Source organism: Taurulus bubalis (assembly GCF_910589615.1).
Source record: "Taurulus bubalis genome assembly, chromosome: 17".
NCBI classification, from domain to species: domain Eukaryota; kingdom Metazoa; phylum Chordata; class Actinopteri; order Perciformes; family Cottidae; genus Taurulus; species Taurulus bubalis.
The window spans coordinates 13,678,003-13,696,797 of record NC_136605.1 but is presented as its reverse complement, the minus strand read 5'-3'; the positions used below and the strand labels follow the sequence as shown (position 1 = coordinate 13,696,797).

The 18,795-nt window shown below is 42.3% G+C and overlaps 3 protein-coding genes across 4 annotated transcripts; 2 read left to right on the top strand and 1 right to left on the bottom strand.

Annotated features, from left to right (window-relative positions):
• Nucleotides 1–1,217: 1,217 nt before the first annotated feature.
• Nucleotides 1,218–4,896, top strand: LOC306750092 (glycerophosphodiester phosphodiesterase 1-like; the record flags this gene model as incomplete). The annotated part of the gene is made up of 6 exons (XM_079233483.1): nucleotides 1,218–1,478; nucleotides 2,849–3,024; nucleotides 3,283–3,388; nucleotides 3,623–3,715; nucleotides 3,912–4,123; nucleotides 4,749–4,896. 6 exons carry the CDS (start codon nucleotides 1,218–1,220, stop codon nucleotides 4,894–4,896), a joined length of 996 nt encoding a protein of 331 aa, XP_079089609.1.
• A 1,988-nt stretch (nucleotides 4,897–6,884) lies between these two features.
• Nucleotides 6,885–11,164, top strand: LOC306750446 (MAPK regulated corepressor interacting protein 2-like). Of its 2 annotated transcripts, none has more exons than XM_079233868.1 (5): nucleotides 6,885–7,055; nucleotides 7,162–7,231; nucleotides 7,703–7,842; nucleotides 9,182–9,278; nucleotides 10,813–11,164. In XM_079233868.1, the coding sequence occupies exons 1-5, from the start codon at nucleotides 7,004–7,006 to the stop codon at nucleotides 10,835–10,837; spliced, it is 384 nt and encodes a 127-aa protein (XP_079089994.1). In that variant the 5' UTR covers nucleotides 6,885–7,003; the 3' UTR covers nucleotides 10,838–11,164. The 2 variants fall into 2 exon arrangements, with proteins under 2 accessions (XP_079089994.1, XP_079089993.1); XM_079233867.1 differs by having other exon boundaries at nucleotides 9,174–9,278.
• A 129-nt stretch (nucleotides 11,165–11,293) lies between these two features.
• trap1 (TNF receptor-associated protein 1) lies at nucleotides 11,294–18,601 on the bottom strand (the record flags this gene model as incomplete). Its single annotated transcript, XM_079233759.1, has 18 exons — nucleotides 11,294–12,062; nucleotides 12,477–12,549; nucleotides 12,754–12,899; nucleotides 13,052–13,137; nucleotides 13,227–13,365; nucleotides 13,687–13,872; nucleotides 13,968–14,115; nucleotides 14,276–14,345; nucleotides 14,471–14,591; nucleotides 14,821–14,976; nucleotides 15,481–15,554; nucleotides 15,634–15,743; nucleotides 15,849–16,009; nucleotides 16,136–16,207; nucleotides 16,717–16,857; nucleotides 17,216–17,298; nucleotides 17,408–17,638; nucleotides 18,481–18,601. The coding sequence occupies 18 exons, from the start codon at nucleotides 18,599–18,601 to the stop codon at nucleotides 11,961–11,963; spliced, it is 2,220 nt and encodes a 739-aa protein (XP_079089885.1). The 3' UTR covers nucleotides 11,294–11,960.
• Nucleotides 18,602–18,795: the final 194 nt, after the last annotated feature.

The window sequence follows — 18,795 nt, the reverse complement described above, 5'->3', positions numbered from 1 at the left end:
AATCGCTATTTTGAAGGGTTAGGGAATAGAGAAAAAATGATAAACTTCATAGGATATAGTGCCCTTTCTGTTTATTTAATTGCATTTTCAGTTTCTATTTTTTGGGTTAAGTGCATTTCAGTTTCTATTTCATGGGAAAAAGTGCCATTAATTTTTCTATTTTTCTTAAACCACTACAATGATTCCTATAACAAGCTGGTTTTGTTCTTAGGAGTCGGCCCCCATTTGGTTTAGTGGGGTCTCATGTTTCCAAAAGCCTGTTTTCAATGTGTTATGCTGTTTGACCTGAATGTCCCCACCATACACAGCCTCTTGTATCCTGTTGTTTGTGGATTTTAAAGTGAGGCATATTTCTTTGGTCAGACAGTGTGAACAGGGTTAATGTTCGTTCAAGTTAATGGCTGAGTTTTATATGCCATTTTGTTCTGCATGTTTACAATTACAATACACTATGTGGAAAGGCTAAGAGATGCCCTTTATTGAACATTGAAAATAAAGTGATAAAAGGGCCACGATGTTTGTCCATGTATCTTTGCGGTTAATTTGGACATTTGCTTAAAAAAAAGGAAAGTAAAGTAACTAGTAGTGAAGTTACTTTTCAAATGCAGTAACTAGTAAAGTAGTTACAATTTTCAGAAGTAACTAGTAACTTTGTAACTAGTTACTTTTTCTGAGTTACTACCCCAACACTGATCCCACATATATATATATATATATATATATATATATATATATATATATATATATATATATATATATATATATATATATATACACACACACAGTAAAATAAATAAATATATACACATACATACATATGGACATACATACATATATACACATACATATATATATGTATGTATATATACATACATATATATATATATGTATGTGTATATATGTATGTGTATATATTTATGTATGTATATATATATATATATATGTATGTTTATATATATATATATATTATATATATTATTATTATTTTTTGTTATTTTTATTTTCTTTCGACATTAGCTGCCTCTCCAGTCTCCCATCCTCTGCACATTCACGAAACAAAACAGCTGATTCTCGGTCATCTTTTATGTGTCATCTGCTCTCTGACCCTCCACCATGTAGTCACTTGCGTGCAGACAGCAGAGCCTCATGGCGTCTTTCTAAACAACAACTCTTTCCGGTCCCATCGTGACATAAATACTCCGTCCGGCCTGTTCAAGATGCTGCAGATCGGGGACGAGGTGGTGTATTTCTCGGCGGTGTTCCTGCTGGTGGCGTTGGGGACGCGCAGTGCCACGGGCGCCTCGCTGCTCACCGCGTCCCTCTACGTGTTCATGGTGATGTTCCGCTTTGCTCCGCTGCCAGCGGACCAGGCCGGCCGCGTCCTCCGGCTCAGGGCTCCGTCGGGCGGCGTCCCGGTGGTGGCGCTGCGCGGAGGCAGCTACGACGCTCCGGAGAACACCGTGGCAGCGATCAGAGAGGTGGCATGCAGGCAGCAGGCAGCAGGCTCTGTTAGATGACCATGAGCAGCTGTGATTGTGTAGTAGCCTATGTAACATGCTTATTCAACAGCCACAGGAATACCATTCTCTCTTTACTTTATGTTGCTTATAGAGCACTGCAGGTGCAAAGGAGCCCAGAGGAATGGGAGAGATTCCATGAGAGATTTTGTGCAGTAATAATTATATTGTTAGCTTCAGTTGTTTAGGCTTCATGTCCTGCCTTGAGCTGAGCAGCACTGAAATTCTGAATGTACCAGGAGTCTATAGCTGGTTATGTTTTTTTTATTTTTTTTAATCAAATCGGTGGCTCATTATGCTCTTTGTAAAATACCCTTGACAATTGACTGTTTATGAATTGATTCCATCTTCATGATAAAGTTTACAATTCCTTAAACCATTTCGCTCCCCTCTGTTTAGTTTAGTTTTTTTAGCATACTGAAGTTGCTGAGTCAGCTGTGCTTGTGGCTTAACTGTCCTACATGCAGTTAGCATCCTATACTCTTATAATACCTCTCAGCTGTCTAGTTTCTTTACCTCTGGATGAGTTTATTTTGTTCCAGCAAGCCTCCTCTCCCACATTGATCCATTAGCTCCAGTTTCTCCATTAGAGCTCCAGTGTGCTGCTGAACCTTGTCTTTGGTATTTGGTTTGCACCATTTGTGGGCATTCTAGTGACAATTATGTGCATCCTCATCCTCAGTCATTGTAATCAAGCTAAGAAGCCATTCTACATTCAGTACATATTTTGGTTCATTAATTGTTTATGAGTATTAGGCTTGATTAAGTCAGTGTGATCTAACCTGCGGTTTAGAACTGATTGATTAAAACTAGTCCTAGCTCATATAATATGCCAATACTGAACCTCTACCATTGACTAACAGTCAAACACAGTAATTAGTGAAACAATCTTCCGATCATTTACTATAAAAGGTTTTGTCCACCTGAGACTGAAGTCAAACAATCTTGAATTGCCTTTTCCTAAAACTGGAGTAGCCACCCTTTAAATGGCATATGTGTTAACTCTACTATGTTTTTCAGAGACAAATTAAAATCAACATGTGCCATCTGAATGTGTTGTCTGTCTTTACACTCTTCATCTTTCATGTTACAATTCATGAACTGAATTATGCATTCAGTTAATATCTACTCTGCATGTGTCTGTTGCACTGGATAACATACACACTGCCCACAGATATGGAAGATATACCCTGACTGTTAAATGATTACTCACTGTGTTACACTTTCTTACTTACTCAGTTTCTCCTGTTGTTCCCAACCCCGAGCTAAAAAAAACCTACCTGCAGTAAATTTTTATCTTTACATCTTCTCCCTGTGATGTCCTGCTTTAGGCCAGTAGAAACGGGGCAACTGGAGTGGAGCTGGACTTGAGTTTCACAGCTGATGGAGTGGCCATACTGATGCATGATGAGACTGTGGACCGCACCACAAACGGCTCTGGACCGGTTAGCACTCTGCAGCTGGCCCAACTCAAGAAACTAGATGCTGCAGCTCGTCACAGGCTGAAGTAAGCTGCATATTAAAGAGGCATGTCTACTAGTCTAGCCTGTGATGTAATGTTGAGATAAAGAAACAAAGGGCCGTGGGTCCATGGCATAAGAGGTACTTGATTGGACATCTGTGGAGATCCCCATACTAAAAGGTTTGAGGTGCAGAAATATAGTCACACATTTTAAAGACATTAAGGGAGAAAGAGAAAGAGACTTAGGACATGAAAGCGTGATTCAGCAGGAATGTTGCTTAAAGAACGTGTTTTCATCTGCAGGGACAAATTCAGTGGAGAGAAGGTCCCAACGCTGCAGGAGGCAGTGGAGGAATGCATCAGACACCAGCTGACCATCTTCTTTGATGTCGAAGGTCAAGCTGATAAGGTAATGAAAAGGACTTTATAAAAATATATGGATATATGAATATATAGATCAGTGGTGTAAGCTACTGTAGCCTACATATATGCTAAATGCAGAGAAGTTATAGCTGGCTGTCACTAAGATTGCGTCCTTTTTGGCACTAATTTAGGTAATCTCTTTAAATAAGGATATTTAAATACTGTTTTGTTGGTAATATCCTGTTTTTATGGAATATTAGTAATTTATCCTCTTTTCTAGGCTACATCAGTGCTCCATGAGATGTATAAGAAGTTCCCTGTCCTGTACAATTCCAGCATTGTTTCTTCCTTTGAACCCAAAGTCATCTACAAGGTAAAATAAATATGACTGATTAACGCAAATGAAAATCATTGTCTTCAGAAAGCTATTTCAATGTTTATTTTTTATATTGTTGCTAAATACGGAATTTGATAGATTTCTGGTTTGTTGCTGCTTTTAACTGCAGCATTGCACATATGAAGAGACTGCTTCTGACCCTTTTTCTAATTCTGACCCATTCGGCCCACAGATGCGTCAGACTGACCCCAGAGTCGTCACGGCTCTCATCCACCGGCCCTGGAGACTGAGTCGCTTTGGCGATGGCACTTCTCGGTCCCTGTCGACATCGGGCCAGCTGTGGATGGGGGTTCTGGACGTCTTGTTGGACTGGGCCCACCACCACATACTGTGGAAACTCTGTGGTGTCTCTGCCATCCTTGTACAGAAAGACTTTGTCTCACTGTAGGTTGATTTAATTTAATTGCGTTAAAATGCACAGCTGCAAAGCTCAGGGCTAACAATGATACGATACCCGTCTCTCAGTCTACACAGATCAGAATTAGAATCAGAAACGGTATATTGCCAAGTATGTTACACATACAATACATTTGGCTTGATGATTGGTGCGGGACAATAAACATAGTGCAAAGACATAATTCAAAAAATCCCAAATATTAAAATTTACAATGAAAACATTGATGCGTAGTTACAAAATCAGACGTGATCCATAAAGGAAATTATGAATAAAAACTTAAGCAACCGCAAAATACACAACTGCCTCATAAGCAGCAATGGGTGCTTCAGTACATTGCTTCTTTTAAAGTTAATTTTCATTGATTGTCAATAGCTTTCAAATTTGGAGACATCCTTCCTTTTAAATAGACCTCATAGTGACTCCTGTCATTCCTTTGCTCATAATCTCAAAACATGACTCAAATGAATGCAGACCTGCCGTCATACGACATGCTTTCCCTGTCTGATCCTGTTTGCTTAGCCCTTTGTATGTTTGTCAGATTTAGTCCCTGCTGGTTGATGTTTGTTGGCATATGTTATTTACTGAGCTGTAAATTTATTTTCTTTCGCTCAGGGACTACGTTCAGTACTGGGCGGAGCGAGGTGTGGAGGTGGTGGGCTGGATTGTTAACACGGCTGTGGAGAAAGACTACTACCAAAATGTTCTGAAGATCGGCTACATCACTGACAGTCTGCTGGAAGACAGTGATCCACATTACTGACTGACCTCACACACACACACACACACAAATACAACATTTTACAGCTTCTTAATGAACAAATTAGTTGAAAACTTCTTAGTTTGACAAGACTACATAATTACCGTAATAAGGTGGAGGGATGCTAGATATTTGGTGTTAAATCACTTTGTTGTGGCAATCAAACAATCCAAGCTTTATATAAATACATGAGATCTACTGTAGAGGTAAGAACACATCATTACCTGTAGCTGGCATACAGGTAGTGTCCCTTTTTAAATCTACAGATACATTAAACCATGAAGAGCTGTATACTTCCTTGTCTTTATCCGACTACCAACAGCATTGCCTACACCTCTCTAGGACCAGGGATTAGGGTTATGTTACATTAAAGGTATTTTCTACTTTCTGTGCTAATCTTCCAGAGGTTTTAAAGAAATATCAGTGTAAATAGTTTGACACGTTAGACGTATTTGTAACATATGCTATCATAAGATTTAGGTGTTATAATGGATTCTTTCAGATCTCTTGTTAATATTCTGTCACGATGATACTTGATTGTTCAGTGATTTGCCTACTATCAATACTCATTAGGTGCCACAAATACACAATCATTTGAATTTAAACATCTGATGTTATGCTCCAAAGGAGGGAAAGTAAATGCAATATTGAATCCTGACACACATGTAAGTCTCAGGAGGCCACATAAACTAAAATATATACTTCTTCAATACCTTATTAATGAAATTTTTGGTTCTTGGCTGAATTAAATCATATAATATAATCAATGAAATTGTAGGTCTTGAGTACAAATGATCATCCCATCCATGAAAAATACCATAAAACCTGTAATTCTTTCATTTAACTTTTGTTAATTTGATTTCCTCACATAATGATCTAATGCTGCTTTAAATAATTATCAATAGTGCTTTAAGAGGGAGAAATGCTTACTCTTGTTTTAATGTAACTTCATTGTTTGGCTGGAAAATATTTAAACATATTGTCAGTAAAGAATATTTTAGGATGTAAAGATGTTGGTGATTAATCACAAACAACTTGTTTCTCGGAGATAAATATATATATATATAACCATGCATCTTTTCTTTCCCTTTTCTGTAATGTTAAGAATGTATTCTAGTAAGAGATAAGTCATAAGACCACTCATCAAAATATCGTATGTTCCTCTTCTGAAATAAATCTTTTGAATGTAACTCTAGTTTTCACAACTGATGGGGGTTAATAATGCCTTTTTAGTGAAAACCCTAATTATAATTGTTGTTTTGAAGTATTAGTATGAGTGTTCTTTGTATTGGTTTCTGTTAGAGGTGATCGCACTGTGCACCTGCCCTCGCCTGCGTGTACTGTAAACACAGAGACGTTGGGCCACATGGAGGAGCAGACAAATGATCCCCCATTGAATAAAAATGACCATTCTGCAAGTTTAACTCATCTTGTATTTATGTAAACCATAACTTTTTGAACAGGTCATAACCTCACTGGTTATTTAATTTACCACGATGATAAGGATTTGTGAAAAAAATAGTGGACATAGTATCTAGTCAATATTACAAATGTTGCACAATCAAGGGACACTGTCTCTTTAAGGCGTCGGGAGAGGCGTGTGGACGTCGAGGAGCGGCGCGGCTCCACGGTGTGCGTCCACTTATGAATGACAGACGCTACGTTTCCAGGTTATGTGACATTGTGGAAGTGCAGGACACTTCAGCACCAAAGTGAGTTACGTTCAAGGCCTGGACTCGGGGTCGGCAGGTGAGAGGGGGAGGGTCGCGTGAGATGCGTCCCGACTGCTGGTTTTACGCGGAGAAGAAAGCGGCGCACGGCTCTGTTCCCGACGCGGTCATCGAGCAGCTCGTGTCGTCTCATGTCGGCTCGGTTCTTTTACGCTGGCTTCAAACTTTCGTCCTGCGAGTGAAATTCAGCTGAGGAGAGGAGCGACACCTCTCACATCCAGGGAGTTTTTTTTTTTTGTATCCGTCGACAGACCCTGGAGCAACGTGTTCGCCTCAAAGTGCCCTTGATTAAAGGAGGCGTGATCCACCTGCACCTGCGCCGTCCGGACTCACTTCAAAGTGCCGAACTCACATTTTACAGGTGACTTTTCCTGCGCAGGATGTACACCATTACAAAAGGTCCAAGCAAACTGGCCACCCAGCGACGGACAGGTGAGACTCTGATATATGCGTTTTGAGTTACAGTTCAAACACACACGCACTTGGTACCAATTTGTGGTGTTCTTTGAAGTAAAATGTGAACTTTCTGTCGTTTTAGGGCCTACTCAGCAACATGACAACAAAATAAACGACTTCAAGCACAAACAAACGTCCTGGAGTATGCCAGAGTAAGTGTTCAACCTTTAGAGAGACGCATGCTGTAGACATATAGTGCTCTCAGTAGTGTGCCTGGCTGTGATGCTTGTCCATGTGTGTCCACATTTAAGTTGTCTGTGTGAGTCCTGGTAGCTATCGACGTCATCAGCTTGAGACGGAGAGCGTTGGTTCATCAGCCTGAATGATCTCTAACATCTTCTTCACACTGTAGCTTCACTGAGACGCTGTCTGCCTGATGGGCTGTTTACTGCCTTTAAACCCCCCCAGTGTGTGTGTGAGTGACCTTGTAGGAAGTCAAGGACGCACATGGTCCTTCATTCAGCTGTTCAATCTTTGTCTTCCACACAACCAATCGGGCTTGGGTTTAGGCCTAAAGGCGGATACTTTTAGAAATGAGAGTTGTCCAATAGATATGCAGAATGTGCAGAACACATCAGATTAATCAATGTGTAACATTTATTTATTTTTATTATACCCATCAGCCTTCCTGCACCCAAGATAGTTTTCAGCCGCCCGAATGGTAAGAAGTACCATAACCCTGCGCCGGCTCTCCCTGAAGACACCCAGCAGGAAGAGAGCTTCACACCTGTGCACGAGGAAAACGTCAAATTTGTCTATGATGGTAAGAAAATAAAGGAACAGTCTAACAGGAAAGACGAGACAACACTTTCCATTGTCTCGCTGCGTCCATAAACCTGTTCCTCGTAGTCGGTTTTGTGAATGACATTGTTCCACCATCGAGTGTTTTAATGAAATGCTAGCCTCCCCCTCCCAGGCCTCACCCACACACAGCTGCTCTGACACTGATAGCCATGATAGGCACCTAGCAGAAAAATGCCTTCACACCCACATATCACACTTGTCATGACTCACACAGACACATTTTGGGCTTATACTAGCACCACCAACCACTCAGGGGAAAGAGTTGTGTTGTCCCTTTTGAGGAAAGACAACAAAGACTTCTGACGGGATGAAGTGTTTTATTGGGTCTGGGTGAAACTCTACACAGTGACCTAGTTTTGGAGCGAGCGCTTCTCTTTAACATTCACAGGCTCATTCAGTCTCTTGGCGACTTCATTTAGCCTGGCTGTTCTTACTTTGTGTGTCCTGTTAGTTTCTGGTGCTGAAACTCGGCCACAGCAGCCCATAAACGACTTCAGTAACCTTGTTGTTTGGTGGACAAGGACACAAGGAAGGCCCGACCCAACCCCCGCTCCTCTGTTGCAGAGAGCGTGCTGTTCAGGGTTGATTAATTCTTCTACCCTCTGAAATACCTCAATACATGCTATAAACAAGCACAGGTTTTCTGAAAGTCATGACCTGAGGGCAGCTACCAGAGATACATATCTATTACACACACACACACACACACACACACACACACACACACACACACACACACACACACACACACACACACACACACACACACACTACATGGGACCAGTCCACATGTTGTATTATTTGAAATGCACACGTGTGGCTGGCCTTTGAAGCAGTTGCCCTTGTGGACCATTTGTTTGTTGCTGAGGTTGTGACACTTGGGTGCAGAATATTTTAACTTGGCAGATAAGGACATTTGCAATGACCCACTTATTACATTTTTGATACTTTATTCTTGGGTTCAGAGTATCATTTTTTATTATAACGTTGGTTTAATTATGTCAACTGTGTTAAATCCTGGCTCCTGCACAGGCTCTGTTGTTTATCAGAGGTGTATTAAAGCAAATCATAGACTTGCAGTTAAAGCTGCATCTTATTTTAGCTGTAATAATCATTGCATAATGGATTTATCTGCTTCTTGAGATTATTTTTGCTTAATTGCAAAAAAAGAAAAGAAAAAGGGATGTCTTCAGTTGTCAACGTAATGTATGTTACCTCCACATACTGTATAGTAGCTTATTAGTAGTAGTATGTGTGGATGATATACTGACTAAGTCGTTGTGTTTTAAGCCTGGCAGGAGGTGGTGCAGCAGGAGCAGGGGCCCGGCCGGGGGCCAGAGGAGCCCCAAGGAGCCGTCCACTACAAAGAACCCGCTCCAAGCCTGCACATGGACAGTGAGTACCCCCATCCTCCCCGAGCATTCATGTACATTGTAATGGTCAAGACTTAATTAAGCAAGATTTTGAATGTACAAATATGTCAATGTAAAGCAGGAGGTTTACAGGATTTGTGCTTTGATCGAGGTGTTCTTGAACGTTTTATTTGAAGTAGTGGTGAATCCTTCATTTTTCAGTTGTTTTTCTTATAACAACAGCCCAAAGACGTACTGTTGTATTGGTTTATGACAACCAGCCAACCGAGGATTAGTGGACCTGCTTCTGGTCCTTCCAGCTGGAAGGAAGCCAGCAGAGGTCACAAGCTCGCCTCTCCACAGTCTAAATGAGTTGCAGCAACTTTGTTGACTCATCCGTGTGGTCTGTACTGTCCAGTTTTGAATTATTGGTATTCTGCACATAAGCAGATAATATCAAAACCGTGCTACAACCAGCAATGAAATCTAATGTGGAGCTAACGTTACCAATCTTGAGGAAATTTTTTTTTTTTTTTTCTTGCACGATAAACGGGCTGAATGGCTCTTTTGTTTCACTGCATTCATTTATGTATTTCTTTATAGTAAGTGATGCACAAGAATGTCATTGTCTGTTGGTCAAACACCATGGTCTCCACTATGTTCCGAAAATGTGACAGTATAGTAATATGTATTGTATATTGTTATAGAAAGGCATACCATAGTATTTCATGTAAATAAATCATAAAATAGTATTTCATAAAACTGTCAAAAGTAATATTATAGTATATCATAAAAATTCTAAGAAGGGTTGTAGTATATCAATTAAATGTCATAAGAGATTTTCATAACGAATGTCATAGCATTCCCAAACTGACTCAGAAACTGGTTTATGTCTTTATATCAAACAGGTTTGACTACTTTAACTTTCTATGTAAAAATTCAGGAGGATGGCTCAACCTCAATTAAAATGCAGCAGCAAGAGTCCTTACACACGCGTGACCATTTGGACATATTACTCCGGTCCTGAAATAACTTAATTGGCTCCTAGTACAATGCAGACTCTTCAAAATCCTGATTATAGTCAATAAAGACCCTAATGGTTTAGCTCCCTAGTACATGTCTGACTTGCTCACTGGCTACCATCAGGCCAATAAATATTATATTTTACAATTTAACTTAATGTTGCAGTTTCTCACTGTGACCACCTGAGAGCGACAAAACACTGATTGTAAAGGCAAGCTAATGCTTAACTCCTGTTTAGCGTCAAAGTTCAAATACAACCAACATTGGTGCTTAACTCGGTATCAAGGAATGTCTCGCGCTCTTTTTTTATATATCATGTATTACATAACTGTAACAGACAGGATAGTTATTTGTGCTGAGCTAGTAGAGAAAAATGTATATCAAAATTATATTTAATTACAATGACTGCTATTCAGTGTCTGTGATTGCTATAGGACACAAAGAAATTCTCGGCATATTTCTTCCAACATGCTTTTTCGGCTGTAATGACCTTACAAACTCAAATGGTAACATACTTTTAATCCGATCTCATGGATTTTATTCTTTTTTTCCAGACTTTGTTCCCATAGATCTGGATGAATGGTGGGCCCAACGTTTCCTAGCCAACATAGACAAGCTATCCTGAAACTCCTCTGGGATTTGTGAATCTCGACAGACAGTCAGGAGTGGAGACCTGAAGCAGGATGGCTCAGTGGAGAGGAGGCCTGGCAGGTGTGCCGGGTTAGAAATGCCCCTATGTGGTTTTACATGGACGGACAGCGCTGGGACGCTTGCATAGAAACCACAGAGAATCACCTCACTTGAACTGCTATCCATCTCTAAATATTCTCTCTGCGTCAGACTGCACACTGGAGGACGACTTGGAGTCGAGGTTTCTCTCATCTGTCCACCCTCACAGAGATGTCACGTTCCATTTTGAAATGCAGTAAAATTGTATTTTCAAGAAACTCCGTCTAGGAATCTTTTTTAACTGATTGACTCAACTTATTGATAATACTGATGTCAACAGGTCCACACTCTTTCAAAGTATTTTAAATGCATTTTATTAGATTCGCTGGCTCTTTAATAATATCAATGAAACCTGTTGAGAATCCATCACTGACTCACATTTGCAGCATACACTGATTTACATGAAATGTTTTCCATTTTGACAGTTCAAAAACAATTAATTACATGACATCTCAGGTCTTCAGCTTCTGGAAATGCAACAGTCAACTAAATTAAATAATGTGAAAAATATGAACAATATTGGAGGTGTTATAAAAAAAAGTTGAACTGCTATTCAGCAGTGGGGACGTCTTATTTCAAAGCTCTAAACCACTCTTCATAAAGACGCCGCTCGTCTTTAGGCTGTAGTTACACACGGTATAGCAAGAGAATTTAGATATGCGAGTCTCAATCAGATTTACTTCCATACTCTTGGCCTGTTTTGTTTTATGCATCTTGCCTGCTTTCCCTCTTAACTGGTTTCATCCATGTGGACGACATGGAGCATAAACACAAGTGTTTACGGAGAAGCTTCCAGCAGTTGATCTTCACGCCAGCTGTGCTTTTGAAGCCTTAACGTGCTCTCCATAATGAATGAAATACTCCAGAGGGAGGGGGGTAGATGGTATTTTATGGCTCCAGATCAACAATGTCTGCACTTCTCCAGCTTTGTGCGCCTGTAAATACTTCACAAGCCGCCGTCAGCGAGCAGCTCTCAGTGCTTCTCCAGAGCTTTAGTCAGCAGGTCATTCAGGCGGGAAACCATCGGTCTGGGATCATCGTTCAGGCCTGCTGTGATCATGGCGTTATCATAGATCTGCAAAATACAGACAAGGAGACATGAACGTGTTAAACTGCACTGATCCGACTTCAAACCATTTAGCAAATCACGTAAAGAGACAAAAAGTTTACTGGAAGAAATAACCAACATTTAATCAGTTTCTCTCTGACGCCCTAAATTGTTCCACAGAATGGGTTCTTCTGAAAGGAATCATTCACATCTACTCGAGTGCTGTCAAGCTGTTGTCAATGACTTAAGACTTCCTGCACGTTTCAAATTAAAAGCTTAAAAGAGCACAAAGATTATACCATGAGCAGCTGAAAAAAGCTTAAGTGAGAAACGTCTGTGCAGGAAGTCATTTACCAGTAACTAAACAATTACTGACGAGAAACAGTATGAAATTGTTTATTATCCTGAACTGGAGCAGAAAACAAAGATAACCCACGGTACCTGTTCCAGTAACAGACCAGCCAGTTCAGAGTTTGTGTCCTTCAGCGCCTGCAGCTTCTTGATCAGATCATGTCTGTCAGAAAAAGAAGTACAAAGAAATTGAGAGCTGGACACAAACACACAGTAATGCAGACTGATCATTTTATTCCATTTGGTAAAATACACACACACACACACACACACACACACACACACACACACACACACACACACACACACACACACACACACACACACACACACACACACACACACACACACACACACACCTTCTCACCCTGCATTGATCTCCAGTGTGGGCTGCAGTATCTGAGCTCGCTCCTCAGGGGTGCGAGCCAGCTGCTGGGTGCGGAGGAAGTGGCGTGCAGCACCCATTTCCAGCACAGTGATCATAGCTGGGTGGGTGTCTAGTCGAGGAGTCAGCTACAGGTCGGATGAGGGAAACAATTATTCAGGTCAGTTGAAATGAAGCATACTTTATGAAAGTATATCTTTTTTGAACTGATTAGAATTCACGACTAAACCATTTTGTTCTGTCATGTTAAGGCTTTGACACACATTCGTCTCATCCTCACCTTTATGTTGGTGACTCGGGGGCCCAAAGCGTTCTTCATCCAGGACAACAGGTCGTCGGCTTGCTCCTGCGTCAGGCGCTCGGAGGCTGCGGGAGAGAAGAGGCAACAAACCGGCGTCAAGACCACGGCCATGACAGTCGCCCTGCTACACTGGAGACATGAGAGCGGAGCGCACCGGGCTTGACGTCTTCAAACTTCTCCTCTTTGTAGTGATCCACCACGATGTCGGTCTCCACGGAGATCATCTTCTTCTTGTCGAACTCGCGGAGGTGGAGCAGCGTGAGCTCGTCGAACTGCTCGTAGCAGAACAGCACCTGAGGGGACACGAGAGCAGTTTGCATCACATCGACCAGTTTGATCTGCTCTTCAGTGGCAGAGTTAAAATCTCGTCTGTTTTTATTGTCACAAGGACTACAGACTATTACATAATACTCTTATGTGGTGAGAGTTAAAATATCAAGCCAACTGAAACAGTAAATACAGAGCATTAAAGTCACAGATTTCTGCTAAATGTAATGAAAGCAACATAGGACTGAATTGGACATAAATGACAACAAGATCTACAATAAAACTGTAAAATAAGAGACTACAGACTTATTATATTGAAAAGTGACTTCAACGTATCGATTCCTCACCTCCATGTCTTTCTGTTTCATGGCCTCAAAGTAGGGAGAGTGCTCTGCAAGATGGCGGTTGGGCGCGCACATGTAGTAGATGTTGCGTGTGCCCGCCGCCATGCGGGAGGAGTACTCCATCAGATTGGTGTGCTGACCCGCCGGCAGGGCTGAAGACTCAAACCTCAACAGCTTCGCAATATCCTCCTGGACAGAGACAGAGAGGAGGGTCCACGGTCATGCAATCACATTCAAGATACCATATCACATCCGCAACGAGGTGTTTGCACGCTCAAAGTCACCTTGACGTCCTGCTCCTGGGTGGTGACGATGCCCTCCCTCATGAAGAGGCCGTAGTCCTCAAAGAACTTGCTGTACTTCTCGGGCTCCTTCTTGCTCTGGTCCAGCAGGAAGCGGATCACCCTCTGCTGCAGAACGTCACGGAGCTTCCTGAAGCCGAAACAAAAGGGGCGCATTGATATTGGAGTACAAGGTGGGGAACTGAGAAATGCATCGAGAATTCACGATTAAATATTCATGAACATGTCGATTTTGACGAGAAAGAGGAAAAGCAAGAAAACACATGATTAAACACAGACGTGTGTTGTACCTGATGAGGGCGCTTTCTTGCAGCAGCTCTCTGCTCAGATTCAACGGGATGTCCTCACTGTCCACCACACCTACACACACACACACACACACACACACACACACACACACACAGTTTAGCACAGCACTGAAACGTACATTTAAAAACAGAGTAGAGTGAAAACAAGTAGGTGGAGGTGCTGGGGGGGATCCAGACCTCGGAGGAAGCGAAGCCACTTGGGCAAGATGTCCGCGGCTTTGGTTTGGATCAGAACCTTCCTGCTGAACAGAGCCACGCTGGAGCCCATCTCCCTGCTCACGTCAAACATGCTCGGCTTCTGTTGACGAATCAGTTATACTTAGCAAACATAAGTACCACTGGAAAAGACAACCCTATAAGTTACATCACGAGATCTTTAATACAGGTCGGCATTGTTTTAGGGGCTATTTTTGGGGCCTGGAAAGTTGGTCTGAGTCCCAGATCTCGTTAAAGAGGCAGGTGAGAGTTTCGCTCAGCTAACAAGTGAAACAAAATAAACGTTGACGCGTCAACACCGAGCCGCTCACCGAGTCAGGCACGTAGAAGATGCTGCGGATGTTGAGCGGGGCGTCGGCGCGGTAGTGCAGCGTGTAGCGCGGCTTGTCGTAGGCCTGAGCCACGTAGCGGTAGAACTCCTCGTGCTGCCAGTCACTGATCTCCTTCGGCTCCATCATCCACAAGGCCTGATGGGAGACAGAGGCCACACAGGGATTCACACTAGAGGCACAATATTAACCCGTCTCCCCTCCCCTGCACGGCCCTTCATATCTCATATTTATATACACGTCACTTTACCATTACACTTTCAAATACACCTACAGCACACTTGTTTATAGTACTGTTATATGTTTGTCTGTGAACTTTATTTCATATTCTTTAGTACCGGTAAATGTAATATGTTTATATTTCTTGCACTGTGTTGATTGTTGTTGTTTGTCTAATGCATGCACCACCCACAAAGACAAATTCCTCGTATGTGTAACATACCTGGCAAATAAATGGTCCTGATTAATCCGAAGTCAGCAAAAGTGAATTATCATCAATTACAACAGCCAGCCTCGTAGTCAGGGTGGTTTTGTGTTATACAGAACTTGCTGCTTCACACAATGGATTTTGGGAACCGTTGCACTGACTTACTGAGTCTTTGGATCAAGAACAATTGAACCCCAAAATTTAGAGCCGCTCACCTGCAGAGTGTTGAGCCTCCGTCCGTTCAGGAAGATGGGGAAGCTGACAAAGTTGCTGTACTTTGTGACAACCTCTGAAAGAGAAGCAGAAGCAGCTCTTAAGCACACGGAGCGACGCGACACTAACGCACGTCATCGCTCCGGCAGTCGTACCTTTAACTCTGTCCTCGGAGGAAAACTCCTTGCAGTCGTCTTTGAAGTGCAGCACGATCTTTGTCCCCTGTTGGACGCCGCTGGCTTCAGCGATCTCAAAAATTCCAGAGCTGAAGAAGACAGAGAATGTGTGATTAATACTTATCTTTTGTTCTGCTGCACGCCGGGAACGTGTTCCCACTCTTGATACCGATCATCCCTTCCCTCCCACTCACCCGTCGGAGGACCACTTGTATCCTGGCACGTCGGGCTCAGCTGACCGAGAGTAGACTTCCACATGGTCGGCCACCATGAAGGCCGAGTAGAATCCCACCCCGAACTGACCGATGATGGTGCTGCTGGCCTCCGCCTTGTCCTGCAGGGCATCCAGAAAGGCCTGCAGTGTGGCAAAGAGAGGATTTATTTTTACAACAGGAGGAGGAGGAGGATACATTGTTGATACAAGTGAAGCGGGACATACAGAGACATAAAGTAGTCACACGAGTTTTTGAAAGAAAATCACCTTGGATCCGGAGCGTGCGATAGTCCCCAGGTTGGCCACCAGCTCCTCTTGGTTCATCCCCACTCCGGTGTCCTGTCAGGAGAACAGAAAACTCCAGTCATTTATTGAAGTCGCCACAGCTTGTTGTACAATATTCCTCCACCAGGTGGCATCTATCTCAACATCAGACTAGGAGCCAGAGTTCCCCAGAAGCCCCTTTTCACTCAAATAAATAAATATGAATACTTTTATTCTTTTATTTTGCACCTATTTCAATACATATATTACATTTTGTAGAGAATAAAATATATATTACAACAGGAGGAGCATTCTTGTTTTGAGTTTGTTTGTTTCTCTTTCCGTCTTTGTTTTGGGTCAATGCAGCATTTTTTAATGCGGCGTTACGCAACTAATTATTGTAAAAGTCTGCATTTCATGGTGTTGAATATTTAAATAAAAACATTAAATAAAAGGCATTTATATTGTTGCTATAATGCTGCTTTCAACATGCGGCTGAAAGTCCAACAACAAACAAAAGTCCCAAAAAGGATAATACCGATGCACCATATTTGATGCAGACTGCACGTTTCACACGTTCATACCTGAATGGTCAAGGTGCCCTTGGCTCCATCGGTCTGAAGGTGGATCTCCATCGGAGCAGTTTCTCCACCTGCTGTCATTAGTTTATGGCGCAGTTTTTCTAGAGCGTCGCTGCCGTTGGAGATCAACTCCCTAATGAACACCTGGTGGGACGAGGAAGAGAAGAAAAGTTATAGTTCATATAGATGGATAGATATGTTTTATTGTCATATGCACAGTTACTCCGTACAATGAAAAGCTTATTCTGCTAGGTCCTCCTTCCACACAGAATTACAATAACTTAAGGTAAAAATTTGAATTTTAAAATTAAGAATACAAAAAAGTGCTATAAATGCTAATAGTATAAGAAAATCTATAAAATAAGGCACAGAAATATGGGAACAGTATTGCCAGTGCCAGCGTAAATGGCAGTGTAGCTAAGTCATAGGTTATATATATATATATATATATATATATATATATATATATATATATATAGATACCTCAGACACACTCTCTTACCTCTTTCTCCGAGTACAAGGACCTGGCAACAATGTCCAACAGTTTTTTCGTCTCAGCCTGAAATTCATGTTTGGACAAATTACCTGCATGGATCAGAGAAAGAGTCAGAGTCAGATCATCTTAAATCTCACCGATGATGATCGGCTTCACCGTGACACTAAAGCAGAAGTTTGTCTGCAGCTGCTCCAGCACCTTGAACGGACTCCGTGTCCCCGATGATGTTGTGCAGAGGCTCCTCTTCGGGCTCTTTCTCAAGCTCCTTCTCGGCCTCCTTCTCGGCCTCCTTCTCGGCCTCTTTCTCGGCCTCTTTCTCGGCCTGCTGGGTGCTGTAGTAAGACTGCTGGCCGAAGCCGAGGCCGGACCGCTGGGCGCTCCACACTCCGGGCCGACTGCTCCACGTTTGCTGCTGTGCAATCTGCAGGCCTGATGACAGGAGGAGGAGTCAGCTGCTGGGGCTGCTTCACAACGAAGCTGCAGCATTGACATGTTTTTTTTTTTTTTACGGATGCCTGAAGACGGCTTCACTAACGAAGACACTATTAACCAACAGTCTAATAATTACACTCAAGAAAAATCTAAAGAGACAGTAATATAGTGAAGGATTAGACATATTAGATGACTTGCTCTCCGGGAAGAAACCTTCACAGCAGCTCTTCATCATGATCAACATGTATGATCAGAACCACAGACAGGTGAAGAGTAATGCAATGCATGGGAAGAGAGACTGCAAACTAAAGCAATGTCTCATTATTATTAACACCTCTAAGAAATGCAAAGTAAAGTGTGCTGCAACTGTCAATCAAAAGATATTCAGATAGGTTGAGAATCCTTCAAGTCAACATTGTAATGTAATAATACTCATAAAAGGTGGGGATTTGTTTATTGGGAGGGATTGGAGTCATGTGAGCTCAGCATCTCTTCAGACAGGAAGCAAAACCTCTCAACATGCACATATGCTCACGAGGAGAAGTGTTTAACGTTGCACACTAATTTAACTACAATTAAATCATAACTGGATCTATTTAAGTTATATGATCATTTGACACTAACCATCAGTGCAGCCCTCAATATCAAGTATGACGCAATGATCGAGCCTGCTAAAGCAAACCCTCGATTTAAATTCATACGTAGCAGTGTTTTTAATTGCTTCACGAGCTCGTGTAATTAGACAGGAGGCGGGGAAATGACGATATTAGTCGCAGCAGAGTTCCCGTAGCTATGATCTTATAGATCTTTTAGGCGGCTGGCTAACACACACAGCTTACCTCCAGCGAGGGAGCGCGCGGTCACTCGGCTGCTCGGCCCTCGCGCACATAACGTTAGTCGCGAGTTGACCCGCTGAGCGGAACCCAGGGCGAACCGAGCCAGCGCGAGGCAGCGGGACATGTTGACAGACGAGGGGGCGAGAAGAGAGGCGACAGGTCGATTGACCGTGGAACACACACCGGACGAGCGGAGCGCAGTTAGGACCCGCGACTGCGCCTTGTGATGACGTAAGCAGGGCGTCCATTACACTGCCTGATGAAAAATGAAAATGACGCTGGCGTTGATTGTAAATTATCTCGTGTATAAAAGTATTT